This window comes from Tyto alba, unplaced genomic scaffold (assembly GCF_018691265.1).
Source record: "Tyto alba isolate M040663 unplaced genomic scaffold, T.alba_DEE_v4.0 Super-Scaffold_2, whole genome shotgun sequence".
In the NCBI taxonomy this organism is placed as follows: Eukaryota; Metazoa; Chordata; class Aves; order Strigiformes; family Tytonidae; genus Tyto; species Tyto alba.
Window position 1 is genome coordinate 39,988,619 of NW_024881282.1, and position 16,329 is coordinate 40,004,947.

At 41.8% G+C, this 16,329-nt stretch overlaps 2 protein-coding genes across 10 annotated transcripts in view; one reads left to right on the forward strand and one right to left on the reverse strand.

The window, feature by feature from the left end:
- VEZT (vezatin, adherens junctions transmembrane protein) overlaps positions 1-6,699 on the reverse strand; it is a 57,043-nt gene extending 50,344 nt beyond the window's left edge. For 5 of the 9 annotated variants that reach the window (XM_042792003.1, XM_042792000.1, XM_042791999.1 and 2 more), the window contains exon 1: positions 6,609-6,699. In XM_042792003.1, coding sequence (XP_042647937.1) covers positions 6,609-6,644 — 36 coding nt within the window. In that variant the 5' untranslated portion in view covers positions 6,645-6,699. Of the gene's footprint in view, positions 1-560; positions 2,329-5,934; positions 6,057-6,608 lie in introns of those variants that run through there. The other 4 variants (XM_042792002.1, XM_033010148.2, XM_033010145.2 and 1 more) reach the window with 4 other exon arrangements.
- Positions 6,700-7,001: 302 nt separating this feature from the next.
- Positions 7,002-16,329, forward strand: part of FGD6 (FYVE, RhoGEF and PH domain containing 6) — a 75,284-nt gene continuing 65,956 nt past the window's right edge. Inside the window, 1 exon segment of the mRNA XM_033010237.2 lies at positions 7,002-7,108. Within this exon segment, the coding sequence (XP_032866128.2) occupies positions 7,096-7,108 (13 nt within the window). The 5' untranslated portion in view covers positions 7,002-7,095.

Consider the following 16,329-nt stretch of genomic DNA (forward strand, 5'->3'; position numbering starts at 1 on the left):
AATTTTCACCATAACAAAAAGTTTCAGACATTAGGTTTCCTAGGGTTTTCATTTCTTTTTGTTTAATTTTTTAAACAAAATAATTTTAGAACAGCTCAACTTAGGTGGAGAAAGCATTTGTGAAAGCAAACACCACTAAGTGTTCTGATAAAAGCTACATTTAGTTTAAAAGGGTTCAGATGAGGATTTAAACATCTCAATTTAGTGATGCACTAGTATTCTAAGAAAAGAAGTACCATATTTTACATATGTTTTACTATTGTAGGCATGCAATGAACACATCAGCTGAAGGCTGTTCTGAATATAATTGTATTATACTGGGAAATGGTGGTGCCTCTTGCTGGAATCTCTCTTAAATCTTACAGAAATCTGTATATCAGAACATTATCTGTAGGCATCCTCCACACCCCTCAGCACCAAGCAGCATCTTGGCTCATTGCCTAAATAAGCAGTGAGAGTTGTCTTTCTGAACCTGACATCTGAACGCATTATGAAGTTGCCCAGTATTTCCCAAGCACTTTTGTCCCACGTCCCCCCTAAACAGACTCCACCATTCCTACCTCCTCCCCACATGAGCCAGACCCAGTGCCATGTAGTTGCCAGCTCTGCTGAGCCTTGGTGCTTCCTTTCTCTCTCAGGATGGCATGCTGCTTGTAAAGTTACTTTTCCACTGGTTTTAGGGCTCGTTTTTCACATTAGCTTCTTCCACTACAGCAAGAAGACAAAGAACGCAGACCATGTCTTGCCAAACTCTGCAAAGGGTAATCCAATTCCTGTGCATATTTCCCCCCAGTGATGGGAAGATGACTACTTGAGCAAGGGCTGGCTTGAAATGAAAGCACCTGTTACACGTTCAAAATCTTTGTTCTGAGTTTGTGAGTTCCAATTCTAGGTTCAGTAGAGCTGTGTTCAATATTTTACATAGATATAAGCTTTTGAATTTGGACATGAGATTTTTTACTCTTTGTGTTTATCCCCAGTCTGTTTTTTTTTTTTATATACAGATTAGTATGGATTCTAAAAGGTGATGCAGCTGGATGAGCCAAAGAAAGTCTCATTTTGTTAATTTGGTATCGCTCTCCCCTTTGCACAAAATCAAATTTGAAGTCAGGGAAGATCGCATACACAATTTATACTGTATTTTTCAGTATGAGAATTCTAATGGGACAAACAGTAAATCCCAAATTTAAAAGTCTGAAGCCATACTAATGATCAGATCTCCTAGATCTAGAATAAAAGATTAGATTTAACAGTGACACTACCATCATGACACTCAGCCAGCCTTCAGTGGGGCTATTCCTTAACATGTATTTCCATTAGTACTGAAATAGCTAGTAGCAAGGTTAATACGGACAGAACTGGTTGTAAGAATGGCACAAGACTCATGAGTTAATTAAAATAACGTCTTAAGTGAGGAAAGTTTTCTTTCCTAATTTAAATTAAAACAAAACAAAACACAAAGACAGATGTTTATGGCGATGACATCAGTTCAGTACTATGTTTTACACAATTCTATATGCAAGGCTTAATATTTCAAGCATTGTGTATGAAAAAGCCCTTAAAATATATAAGGTGGTAGTAGTCTGACATTGTGGGTGTCAAAATCTCCTTTTTTAGTGTATTCTGGTGAAAAGTCTTGCATGTATTAACTTTCTTCTCCAAACACAGCATTCAAATTGAAAACAAATGTCAGCTCCAATCTTTCCACCAGAATTATACAGCTGACACAGTCAGGAAGACTTTTTGGGATTAGGTTCCAACAACGGTCTGGGTGAATCTGAAGGAAGAAGCATCTCACACATGAGGAGAGGCTGAGAGAGTTAGGACTGTTCAGCCTGGAGAAGAGAAGGCTCGGGGAGGGATCTCATTAATGTGTGTAAATACCAAAAGGGAGAGTGCAAAGAGGACAGAGCCAGGCTCTTTTCAGTGGTGCCCAGGGAGAGGACCAGAGGCAAAGGGCAGGGACTGAAACACAGGAGGTTCCCTCTGAACATCAGGAAACACTTTTTCACTGTGAGAGTGTCCAAGCAGTGGCATAGGTTGCCCAGAGAGGTTGTGGAGACTTCATCCTTAGAGATATTCAAAAGCTGTCTGGATATGGTCCTTCGCTCCAGCTGGCCCTGCTTGAGGAGGGGGGTTCGACCAGAGGAGTTCCAGAGGTCCCTTCTAACCACAACCATTCTGTGATTCTGTGAGCATAGCTTGAATTTCTATTCGAATGTGAAAACCAAACTTGCACAAGCTCATTCAAATATAGGACAAATGGCTTAACTGGAAGCAGGAAATGTACTCGAACAGCAGACTTTGGATCACCTTCATCCCAGTGTTCTGAAAGAACGGGCACAGGAGATTAAAGATCCAGCAGAAAGGATTTTTAATAAATCTATCAACTCAAAAGTGGAAAAACCCAAACATAGTGCCTATATTTACAAGGAGAAAAAAGCAATCAGGAATATGTCAGGCTTATGAATCTAATCAAAAGCCAGCATGTTACTGAGAAGAATTATTATTTCTTGCAAAATTCAAAGACAAAGAAGAAAACAGATGATCATCAAAGAAGGTATCACGTGGGTTCACCAGAGGTAGATTGTACCAAACACACTCAACATCCTTCTTTGACAAGACAGCTAATTTGCCTAGGTAAAGGAAATGCAGGAAGTTTATATGGACTTTTTATATTCTGCCATATCAGTTATGGACTTTTGATACTGTGCCATATCAGTTAAAATTAAAAAGATGGGAAAGGAACCAAATATGTAGATTGCAGAGATAACAGTGGGTTATGCTGAACAGAAAGCTATCAAATCAGAAGGTTACTAATGGAGTTCCTAAAGAATAAGTCTTTGGTCAAAGTTTTTACATTTTCCTTAATTACCCTTATACCAAAAAAAGCATGCTAATGTAATTTCCTGATAACACCAAGTAGCATCATATATTAAGAAAGGAATTGAAACATCATACAAAAGGAACTGGATGACCTGCAGTGGGTACTGATAATGGCATGCAATTTAACAGTAGACAACAGCAAGACCAGACAGACAGACTAATACAAACTCTCCAATAATGTGCAAGCTGTTGATAAAAATAAGGACATAAGTGGTTACCCTATCATATTACAATGAGTCAAAGAGTATGAAGACTTGAAAAAGTTGTTTGCAGGCCTAGGATGCAAGAAACAAAGTATTCCCAGCAGAAGCAAGTGAAAGTACAAGACCCCAGCAAGAACGCAGATTACCATGCTGCAAGCTCAGGTAAATAAAGATAAACCAAAGTAGATGTAAAAAGCCCCAACAAATAAACAAACCAAAGAAACAAACAAAAAATTAATAGCAGGAAAATCTGTTTTGTGAAAGGATTGGATTATTCAGTTTAGCAAAATTGCTAGGCAGGATAAGATTGCTTTTTACGAGTACATTAGGAGAGGAAAATTCTAGAGAAATGTAAGAACTATATATGGTAATGGACAGCAGTAGCAGAAGTGCAAGTAGGTATGAAGTGGCCATGAATAAATTTCAAGTAAGAAATTAGATAGCAGTTATTGACTATCAAAGCAATGAGGTTCTGACACAGTCCTCCCATTGGAATAATGATGCAGAAATTCAGGCGGTTTGAACAAGGAGCTTCTTAAATTTATATGTCAAAAAAAGAAAAAGAAAACAGGGAGAGGATGTCATTGTCCAAACAACAACAAAAAACCTCATACAGCTGCAGTACCATAACAAAATACACAAAACACTGCAACATTTTCCAGAGGACTCTGGTGTACAGTAATTACAGTGTAGCATGCACTGCGACTACATCATTCTGTCCTCTAGTCCATTTTGTAAAAAATGTGTCTCAAGTAACTTACCATCACATTTCCTATCTCATGATCTCCCTTAATAAACTAAGGCAGACATTAATAAAAATGTCATTCGTCGTTCCTCCATTTTTTAGTACAATTTGCTCTGCACTGCAACAATCTTTGATTTGACACTGCTACCAGAGGAGCCCAGGCCAAGTATAATCAGGGGCACCTCTGTGTTTTTTGGATTATGTCCCTTCCCCCCAGTATTTGTAACATTTTAATTACAAGAACAACCGGTTGTAACCAATGCAAGAATTGAAGTGCTGAGGACTATGCAGTAGGTGAATGAAAATCGCTGCCTTCTGCAGGAATTAATTTATAAACTGGGTTGAGTATGGCAGCACTTACTGGATAGAGTAAACCACCCATCATTCACTGCTCAATCACAATGATCTGCAATGGCTCTTAAACTGGATGGAAAACACTGTGTTCACAGGGCAACAATGCCCTCTTTGTGCTTCCCTTCCTCCAGAGATACATTAATGTTAAAGGTATTTTGATACTGAGAAAAATGATCAGTTTTTGGAAGGTGGTAAATATCTATCAGCGGGCTGTCATCTGATGCTGCAAAAATTTGTAGTAATGCAGACAGCTGTCATGGATGCATTCAGGGCCTGTTGGACAGAGCTATGACCTGAAAAAATGTGCAGAAAGTAGCACTGGCCATAACTGTGATGTGGAACAGGTGAAGCGTACCCCATCTGCTCCTCTTCCCTCTCCTATCCATCCTGTTGTGTTTGAAGCATGCAGGTCCACTCCTTTCCTGATTATGTATTTGTTAGCACACCACTACTGCTTATAATATTGACTGATATCTTGTTCACAAGAACTCCAAAAGCAGAGAGAAAACAGCTATTCGAAGGCCTCCTTGCAACAGTGACTGCTTGAGGAACAACATGGGAAGTGACCCACTGAGGTGCAGAAAAAAATACAGTTCTTTACCAAAAACCACAAGTAATTAAGGGGAAGAGTTTGGGGCCCAAGAAGAAAATTAAAACAATGATTAAAGAATAAATACGATGTAGCGTTAACTACTCAAATAATTTTCAGCTCCTTGCTAATTCCCATCTCTGGTTTATCTGTGTGGAGTATGTTCATAATTGTCTGTCAAGACTTCATTTTACAATAGTATGAACCCTGCTGAGCACTCCTGAAGATAATTTTTGCAGGTATTTGAAGGTACCTGTTATTATCAGTGGGTATCTCAACAAGCTCTGCACCTCAACCAACCAAAAAAATCTGTATTTTTCCTACTGTTGTTTATCTGATGTTATAAATGTACCCTAATGTATGAAAGATACAGTACTATGTCACTCAGTATACCTGTAAGGGTTATATACACACACACACACGTTCGATACAGTAATGTTCCAAAGAGTCTTTACAAATGAAGGAAATCTATTCCCAAAACGCAAAGAAAATAGTGATGGGAGACCTTTTACTCCCTATACAGCAGAACTTTTTCAGTCAAAATGGTAACTGCTATATGAACTGAATAACTGTGGAACTATAAAACGAGTATCATGTTTACTGAGGAAGGAAATGCAGAGAGCAGGTATTATACCTGCGAAATAAATTCTCACCATGGATTTATGCCATTAAAGGAAATGATTTAACATAGCAACAATATACTTAACAGATTTTGTTAGAATTCAAGGTTGGTTGTTAATAAACACAAAACTCGGTGGTATCGACCAAAGCCATATACAGGTAGTACTTACACATCCAAGAAAAAACAATGCTCCTTATATAAGGAGATTTTTGCACCCTGGTAAAACCAGGAGCCTTATTATTATTATAATAATTAATCATTTTAAAGACAACATTTCTCTATAACCACTTTTGCCGTATACCTGCAAAAACAGGTGTGCCCTCCACAAAGATGCAATTACATTTACCTGCTGCAAACTAATCTGATTTTGTTACTGAACTGCAACAACAGATGTATTTAGCCAGTGTTTTAAATAAGGCCAAGATGATATTGTAGCCCCGTTATCTAACAAGACACTCAATATAACTGTAAAAGTTTTACGGAAATCCTGTAAACAATACAAATACTAGAATGGTAAGGCAGTTTCAGTACTTACAGTGCGTGCTGAAATGTACCTTTTACGTGAATGACACTGACTTAGCAGCAGGGTTTATTAGCTTCACAGCGGATCTGCTATCTTTGCCCTCGACCCCATGGCCAGGGCCGAGCGGTGGGAAGCCTCCCCCCCACCGTGCTTTCTGCACCCGCAGTGACACGGGTGTGCCGCCCCCACGCCCCGCGCCGACACCCTCGGCCGGCCCCTTACCCTCCCACCCCCTGAGGCTTCTCACGGACACGGGCTTCCCGAGGTCTCTCGCCGAGATCGCCACGCCGGCAGCCCGAGCCGCGGGGACGCAGCCGGCCCGGCAGCCGCCGCCCCGCCGCACAAAGGACCGTCCCTTCGCCGGCTGAGCCTGCCCCGGCCCCGCTCCCGGTCCCGGTCCCGGCCCCGGCCCCGGCCCCGCTCCCTCTCCCGCCCTCGGCCTGCACGGAGGGGCGCGGCGCGGCTCTGGCCCCCACGGTTCTGCGGAGCGTGGGACACCCACGCCACGCCGCCCCGCCGGCGCCCGCCACAAGCGCTGCCCCCGGCCAGGCCCCGCGCCCGCCTCACGCCCAACGGTCCCCTCAGGCCACCCCGGTGCGGGCCGCCCCCGGGGGCCGCGGCGCAACGCCCCGGCGAGGGGCGGAGAGACACGGGCCCAACCCGCCCCGGGTCGCCCCCGCGCCCACCTCAAACACCACTTCTTCGTCAAACTCCGGTGTCATCCTTCTCCGCCATGCCACCCCCTGTGGGCACTCTGGGAAACAGAGTCCGCCGCGCCGCCGGCGGCCCCTCCCCTCCCCGCCCGGCCCGGCCCTGCGAGGCGCCGGGAGGAACTACAGCCCCCAGAAGGCACAGCGAGCGCCCGCTTCCGGAGCCCCGGTGTGTGGGGGGTGCGGGGGTGGGCGGTGGAGGGGAGGTGCTGATTGGTGGGCGGGGCGGGGCGGGGCGCGGGCGCGGGGCCGGCAGGGGGCGCCGCTGTGCGGCGGCGGCGGGAGCTGGCGGCGCTGGCTTCGCCGGCAGCCGCGGGGCGTGATGCGGCGGCGGGTGGGGGGGGCGGCGGCGGTTGGTGCTGGGTGGCGGCGCGGGGGAACAATGGGCTCCTTCTCCTCGGCCCTCAGAGGGGCCGTGGCATAAGGGACGGCAGGGAGGACGGCGCAGCGCGCAGGGAGCACCATGAGCTCCGCCGGTGAGTGCCCCGGGGAAAGTTTGGGAAGCGGCGGTTCGCTTCTGCCCGCCCGGCGGGGAGTGTCCGCCTGTCCCCGCGGCCAGCGAGCCTCGCCTCACATGCGTGGGGAGGAGGAGGAGGAGGAGGAGGGGGGCGCAGCATAACACTGCGCTCCCGCCCCGGGGAGCAGCCCTTTCCCGGGGTCCGCTCTGGGCGTCCCGCTTCCCCTTCCCCAAATCCCCCCCTACACTGACCCTGGCACGTTTGGCCCCGCGGCTGTGCGGGCACGTCCCGTCCCGGGCTCTCCGCTCCCCCTCCCGGCGTGGGGTTCCGGCCGCTCTCGCGTGTCCGGCGGCGGAGTGGGTCGCTCGGCGTGGGGCTGAGCCGGCGGCGGGTGGAACCTGCCAGCAGCCTCCGCCGGGGGCCGGGTGCTGCGGCGGGGAAGCCAAGCCCCGGGTTTGGGGTTGTCGCTCCGTCTGCCTTGGCGGGGCCGCCGAAAGTTTGTCAGCGGCTGAGCTGCGGCTTCGCCCCGGGGACGGACCTGCCCTGACCCAGCTCGTGCGAGCTCAGGCAGAGGCGCGGGGACGGGAAAGCGCTCGCTTTTGGCCTTTCCAGCTCCTGGTTTGAACTGACCTCCTTCAGCGTTTTCCTTACCTTTCCTCCCCTTTTTCTTGGCCGCTGTCAGTTTCGTGGCTACGAGAGCTGCGAGGCAAATTCTTGGTTTTAAACGAGAGCTCCCCGTGTTGGAGGGAGTTGCTCGTATTTTTTTGTTTGGCTGCGCGGTGGTGTACTGTTAGTACTTTTGTTCACCCATCTGTTAGATCAGTAGATTCCTGGCTTAGGCTGCTTGAAGAGGAGAATAGGAGTCGTTTCTGCGTTGAAAAGATGTCATGTGTAAGTTATGATGTATTGGGTGGAAAACACAACTAATTACGGTGTAAACCTGAAGCGGCGAAGTGCTTCCTGTAAGGATTGGCGTGGGGGGGTGTTCTAAAGAAAAAGCATTACACAGATAACAAGTAAAAACATCAGCCTAATTATCAGTCTCTTCCTGTCAAATATGTCAAATTGTTATCAAGTTCAGGGTTAATTAAGTTATCAGGGCTGTCTCAGTTCATCAGAATTTACAGGAGAATAAAAAGCTCTGTAATGCATCTTTCTGCTCCATTTAATATATTTCCACTTGAAATATACGTGATAGAACTGATTTTGTTTAGATCTCGAAAAACATGTAACAAAGCTGGATATCATCTCTGCTTAACACCTGCATTGTATGTTCGTGTTATTTAGTAGTGCCACTGGTAGTGCAATTCACCCCTGCTCTTTTAAGAGTTAAACAACTCTGCAAATAAAAGATATGTGTTAGGGGGTGCTCAAGAGCTTAGGACTGCACTGTTAAAATTTGATATGGTATTAAGTTCCAGAAAGTCGGATAGATTTTCAGCACTAAACAGTGATTTCAACTTCTAGAGCTGAGGTTGTGTGACAGTCTCTGTTCCTTTAGTTGATGTTGTGATGGTGTTAGTGAGGAAGGTGGGGAGGAAGGGGTTCTAGTGAACAAAGTCACTTAGAAGGCAAAAGTGAAAGGGAAGCTGAGGAATATCAAAGAAGAAAGTGGAACAGTTTTGTGGAAAATATTAATTTTAGCAAGGGATTTGAAGGGAAAGGCTTAGAGAGAGTCCTGGTGGGCAGGAAGAGGGAAGCTGAGGGATGTGTGAAGGCTGTTGAAGAGGGGATGAAGAGTATTTTGTGTGTGATGGATTATATGAGGATAAAAAAAAATATTTGGGAACAGGTGAAACAACATCAGAGATTCACAGTTTTGCTGACAGTGTCATGACAGCTTTTCACGTTTTAGTGAACGAGGGATTTGGAAAAAATGAGGACTGTCAGGAGATGGTTCTGAAGGTTTAATATCCATCTCTTGGTATTGATGCAGAATTTAGCTCCTGAAATATATAGACATGCTTTATAATGCTATTGCTCACAAAAAAACTTACCAACTCCTATATTTTAATTTCAGTCCTGTGATCTATAGATCTATTTCCTACAGTGAAATGATTTAACTGTGAATTTGGTTACTACTCTGGTTTGTGCTATGTAAGCTAGCATTCTGACAACTGATTGGGGTAATACAGTGTTTCAGTAAAAATGGTTTCATCAGGTGTGAAGGCTTCAAATGCAACTCAAAATGCCTAGAAATCCTTCTGTTCCTCCTTCAGTTTAACTTGAAGGGCTCGAGCGTCTCTCTTGTGTCTTTCATTTAATGTACCTTTAGAACAAAGCAACTGGGTACAGCATCATCAGTATTGATTTAATATTTTTAAGTAGGATTTGCAGATATGAGTGACTTCAGCTTGATATGCAGGACTCTCTGTAAGAGATACTGTGCTACTTGAGGGGACTACAATGCGGAGAGAAATACTGAACATAACTTCTGTCCGTGGACAGAAGCTGCAAAAGCTCCAACATTGATAACCCAGCCTTAACTCCACTCCAGCTTGCCTTCTGCCTTTCTAAATAATGCAGTGCATATTCAGTTTCTTGTTATATATGTTTTCTAGTTCCTCTCCCAAATTGTTTCAGTTACATCTCAGTCCAGAGCTGGATGTAATTCAGTGATAGGGGAAGGAGTTCTGCCATAGCTGTTACATATTTGAAAATGTATGTGTAAATCTGGACTTGTTAGAATTAAGGAACTGTTGTACTTATTTAAAATACTTCTAGATAATTAAAAAATTATCTTATTGTAGAGATCAACCTGTATGTTGGTTTCAACCGTCATTTATAGCTATTCTCCTCTCATTACTTTCTCATGTACTGCATATTCTTTATATACAATGCTGATGAACGTGCATTTATTCATTTTCTGCCTGGAACCATTGTGCTGCCTTCAAGTATGTGCTTTGCCTTTAAAAGGGAAAAACAAACGCTCAGAGTTCTGAGTTTGACGTTTATTATTTCTTTCTGAATAAACAGTCCTTATATGTGAATCTATACAGCTTTTTAAATGTGGACAGAATGTATAGCTTAAACTTGAAATCTGATTTGACAACAACAATGAGAACTATGTAGTGTATTTTAATGTCAAAAATGTAATTCAAAGGGGAAAAAACCACAGCAGGAACAGGATAAACAAAATCGACATGACTTTTCCAATCAAACTTCATTGCTTTCAAGGACTGAAAAAATGAGGCCTACAGGGTTTAATGTCCTTTTAACCCTCTAATATGTCAAGTTTCATTAGAGTTACTCAGTTCTATCTCTGCATGCGATCTTAAAAGCTTGTTTATTCATCTTTTGTACTTACTCTAAAGTTATCCCCAACTTTCCTGTTTTATTTCAACAAGTCATCCAACAACCTGAGATTCTGAAATGAATGTTTTCCTTTTGGAGTTTATTTAGGATGTTTTCTAAAACTGTAGTGTCTTGGAAACCATCATTTTCCCTTGTATTTTAAAAATGACATGTGTTATCTTCCGGGATGTCATGACTCATTCAGGTTTTTTTGTTTTCTTTTGAGCATTGTGGCACCTGAGAAAATCAGAGCCTCTGCATAATGAGAAAATAAATACACATTGACAGGAAATAAATTAATGATCTCGGAATACTTTTTTAAGGTGTTTACCTAATGAAACTTTCTTTCTGTAACTGAAAGCAAAGTAATTGAACTGAAAAGTTTTGTTGTGAGTCATTAAAATGTAAGTTGCTGGGGAATGGAAGTTTTAAAATACTTTATCAGTTTCTCTATGCAGTATTTTAACCTCCATCACCATAATCTCTGAGTGTGCCCCAAACATATAGCAGTAATTATCTGTCTCCTTACATGCTCTGTAAAATCTGGATTGGTTTTCTTGTTTTGTGTCTGTGAGGTGTAGTGTTTTATGCAAAAAGTAGTCCCAGGAACAGTGAATTGGCTGTTGGAGTGAGCTCTTCCTTCACATAAGAAAGAACAGCACATCGATCCCTTGCTAGATACCTGCTGGGCATCATATTATTTGTATGTATAGCCTACAGATGTGATTTCCTAACTCTGAGAATACAGTACACGTGTAAACAAGGTGATATGAGAAAGCTGATATGCACATGTGCAGTAGGCCAGCTGTGAAGCTGTAACTGTTTCAAGTACTTTTCCTAGTGCATGTGAAATAGATGTAAAGTAGTATGTGAAATAGATTTCACCTCGTAGGTGAAAAGGAATAAACTACCTTATGTAGTGTGCAGTAAGGTAAGAGTATACATACGGCCAGTTTTTATAGAGTAGCTGATTTGTAAAATTCATACCTTGGCTTACCCCATAGTAACTTGGTTGTGTACCCATACCTTAAATTTAGGTCCAGCAGCTGTCAGAATCTTATGTCACACTGATTAATTGTTTTACTGTCTTCCTACTGTTTTATGGTTCCAAAAGGATGTTGATTTAGGGTGGATTGCAGGATCTTGCCACAGGGATACCTTTTGGGTGGCTAGAGACAGTCCCATAGGGGACCCTGAATACCAGGAGAGAGGCCTCTGTTCATGTGCAGCGTTGCAAGGAAAGGAATATCAAGTTATACTTGCATGACAGCATCCAGAACTATTTGTCCCTGTTTCTTAGATAAATGCAGGTGAACATAATTTGTTCCTGTTCTTTTGCTGTTCTCATGTGTAGAAGTTGTTAGCATAATCTCAAAAGTATGGGCATGAAGATAACCTGGGAAAATGTTCCTTTAGCAATAGTAGGGTTTATTGCAGAAGGGGTAGTGCTATTTTTTTTTTTCCTTTTATTGTCTCAGTTCAACTTCATATATCTTCTTTTCTCCCTATTCCTGTGCTGGACAGACAAGATAACAAGAGGTTATAACAAGAGGAGAAGATTTAAAGCTGTGTAATAATAGTGTTTAAGACTGCACTGTCTTACTGGCTTTCCTGCACATTCATGATACTGCCTAGGAGAAGACACACGAGTATTTTTAAGCGAGGTGCTCAGTTGCCAAATCCTATCATCTGAAGAACAGAATTGGACACTTTAAGGCTAAAACATTGAGAGTAAAAGTCGCTCCAGGGTGTTCTCCACCTCTAAAACAACTTGAAGGTAGGACGGGAACGCATGCTAGCCAAGCAATAAGAAGTGTTGGTCACAAGGGAGCTCAGCAGGATGAAAATGGGTGTTGCTTTTTCCTCAGCGTGCTGGAGGAGATAATTCACCAGAGGGCCAAATATCTGTTCTCTGGACTGTGACCTGAAGTCGGACAAAGAGCATATGCATTGACCTACATAGCTGGTGCTAACAACTATTTATTGTTAGAAAAAGAATGCCCTTTTTAATCCGTTTTTTTTTAAGATCGTTGGCTGTGTTGGTATTTTTAAGCTTTTTTTTTTTCTTTTTCCCTTCCAGCACTGAATACTCTGTTGGGTGTTCCTAGAAGAGCAGTAGATTTCCTGTTGGTGATGGCAGCTTTGTTAGTCAATTTATTTATGGATTTCTTCCTTTGCCTAGTTAATCAAGTCAGAGGATATCTCTCTCTGCTTCTCTGGCTCTGAATTGTTTAATCTATTTATGCAGATAAAACCTTGTGTTTCTGCTCTTACATTTGAGTTTACTACTAGTAACCCATAATGCTAGACTGGATGTAGGGATCCTCTCTGAGAAATGGGGTAAGATTTAAGGGGGAGCAGGGGAAATCATAGTGATTCTCTATTCTAATCTCCAGAGTAAGACAAGCCAGAGAATTCAGCGTCCAGTCCAAAATTTTCTTTGAAACTTCTACACATCTCAGAAAGTGAGTTTAGGTTGACTGTAAGTGCTAGTGGCTCTACCATAACTCCAGGCAAGATGTTTCTGTAGTTAATTATCCTTTGGGTTTAATAATAATTTTAAAGCTTTGTTTCTAGTTTGAACTTGTCAAACTTCAGTAGTCAGCTCTGGAATCTCATTGTGTCTTTTTTTTTTTTTCTTTTTTTCCCTGATTAAAGAACCATCTGTTATCAAAAATCTTTCACATGTGCATAAGTATATATGCTGTTACCATCTCACTTCTTAAATTCTTGGTTAAATTAAGCAGAATGAGCTTTCTTGGGATTTGAGGCATGATTTTTAGACCTTGGATACTTCTGTAGTTATTTCTTGCATTCATCCCAAGTTTTCATCTAAGAATGTGCGAAGATGACATAGCATGTCACTAACAGTCTGGCAGGTGCTGTGCACTGAAATATTTTCAGCTCCTTCATCTTTTTATATTTATCCCCTTGTAATTCGGGGGATTACTTACTGCTTAACTGCAGACCTGCATGGAGCTCTCATAAAAAAACTTATCTACAACGATTTCCAAATTCTCTTCAGTTTTCACTCTCCTAAGCATAACCAACCATCTGTATTCTTAAGTGAACAGTTCCATATGGCACCAGGAAAAAGCCCATTGTCCAAACAACTCACCACTGCATGCACTTGTTGTATAATGTTTCCTTGATTATATTTATTGTTTTTCACCAAAAAGGCTCTCTTATGCTTGTCATTTAACAAAAAGTCATTCTCATATGACTTCCAGTCATTCCTTACACCTTTATATTTAACATTTGCCTCCTACTTAGTTTTCTGTGTATTCAGGATGGGAAATTGTCCCTTTTAAAGCATTGCATTATGTAGAACTGTTTTTTACCCACACATAGTGGATTAAATTAGTTTATAATCAACTGAACTTTAATTTTTAATTTCTAATCAAAATCCAATATACTTTTACCCCTGCCTAGCTGCTGTTCATCACTTGTATTTTTCAGAAACTTAAAGATACTTTGTTGAGGAGAACTACTGGTATGCATTCCCTTCCTGAAGTCTTTCCTCTCACGTCATATTTATGTTTAAAAGGCCTCTTCATCACATTCCTTTCTGATTGAGCGGTTGACTGAAGATCCGTATTGATACCAAGACTCTAATGTGCCTGTTAGTACACTGACCCATATCTACTCTAGATGAAATGAGGAACCACTTTAAAGCAGATAGTGGAGTCTTTTATTCTGCTGCACAACTTGCCCCTCTCTTCTGTCTGTCCCAATGCTTTTTAATGTTGAAGTAATTTCAAAAAATTTATTAGGCTTCAGAAATCACATGGAATCACACTTATTATCAGAAGTCGCTTTTTCTCACTGTTCATTATCCAGGTTTCCACTATAGGCATATAAGCAACTCGTTTGTCTTCTTTGCATCACTTTACATGTCATGTTTTAGTTTTGAATCTTATATTCAGGTAATGGTATCATATCATAACTTCTGGGTGTCCTCCCTAATAAATACTAGTTGAAAGCCCTGCAGAATAATCTAGTTTGTTTGCTATCTAAAATGTTAGCCAGTCCCATTATAGAGAGAGAAACTTCCAAGGTTTATGGACTTCAATTTGCAGTGTGGGACAAATAATCCACAGGGTATCACTTACCTGGCCAGTGCTTAATCTTCTATAATCCGATTCTCTCATTTGAGCATCAGGAAGGATTCCCAAGAAGACTGTCTCTCTCCTGTTTCCAGAGAGCTTTAATAACTTAATAAATATTACTGAACATGGCCCAGGTTTACTACTGCATTGTATTCTGTGACAAACTGGGTATCCCTTCCTCAGTTTTTACCATAGAAAACAGGCTCCTTTATTGTCATTGCTTCATTCTCCAACTGAATAGGCAGTTGCCTTGTCTGAAAGTGCGTGTACAACCCTCTTTTGCTGTTCAGGATCAGTAGTTGCCCAACCAAAGGGTTAATTTTTTTTCTTTATCGAACTATTGACTCTTCACTCTGTGGGAAACCTGTCATTGGAAAGGAAGCAGAAGGTGGTACGGCCTTTGCAATAGCTGGTAGTTGAGTCTCTGTTGGCTGCTGTCGATGGCTATAGGGAAGTGTTTCTTTGGAAATAAATTCTGCATTCCCTCTTGCACAATGTCTCAAAAATTGTCTCTGCCATCGCGTTCATCTCTTTGCTAATATAATTGCAGCAAGGACAGCTATTCTAAGTGTAAGTGGAGTCAGTCTGGATACCATTTAATGATTCATGTCCTAGAAAAACATGGTTTTCCTGTTTCTATAGTAGAGACATTGTTTCTGGCTGTCTGCTTAGAGCAGTGGCTTAGTGTTTGGGAAATGCTTGCAACAGAGGGCATCTGCTTTTTTTTTTTAACATCTAGATTTCTTTCAGACAAACAAAAAAACTCCAAAGCAGAAAGAAGCCCAAGCCTGAAACTTTATTACTAGGCTACAGATTAGAATGTAGTTGCACATCTATAATAACAATGGTGATAAAAACAACCAAACACCAAACCTGCAGTTCAAAGGGAATAATAAATCAATGGATTACTCAATCTCTTTGCATGTGAAACATTAATTGCCATGTTTTCTTGAGAGTTTTAGTTAACGTGTGTATGACTTCCTGAAAGTATACCAAAATATTATTCAAAACAAAGGTAATAAATACAGAGGTAGTACATTAAAAATCAGAATGAGAAACTTGTTTACTATATAAATCAGTTTTCATATGTCAGAAATCACTCAAAGCATTTAGAAATCTGAAATTATTCCAGCATATGGAAATTGATCATAAATGACCTCCTGCAATATTAAAGTGTTTCAGGCATATCTTAAAGAAAGACAAACCCAACAACCACAAAACAAACAAACAAGAAAACCCCAAACCCACCCAAAAACAACAACATGATCAAAACTCCATAATCTTCAAGTTCCTCATGTGTTCCTTTTCCTGCTGTCTACTCTCCATAGGGTTTGTCATCTTGTGCTGTCAAGTGGGTCATAAGTCATAGCACATAGTGACTGTTTCAAGGACAGACTACTAGTACCGTGTTGGGAAGAGTAGAAGATGCACAGAAAGAGTATTTTACAGTAGGAAAGTAGGAACTGACTTGGTACAAATTACTGCATTAACTTCACACCACAGACTCATTTAACTGAACTGATGGTGGTGACATGCCAGTTTTACAGTTTGTACAGTAATCCGTCTCAATATTGTTTGAGAAGAAGAGGAAGGGAAAGGGGAATTTTAGGCTACACATTTTCAAAGGTGGTAGGGGAAGAGACTAGACTCTCCTGGTAGTTATCCTAGCTGTTCTGTTATCTTCATGGCTTATTATACATGAGGCACTTAATATATTTACACCATTTAAAAATGGTATTATAATAGTTCAAATGGCAAAACCAGGCTAATCTGTTCTGTTTGTATTAGCATCATACTTTAGCACCTGAACAAGGACATGTACTTTCATAAAGTTAA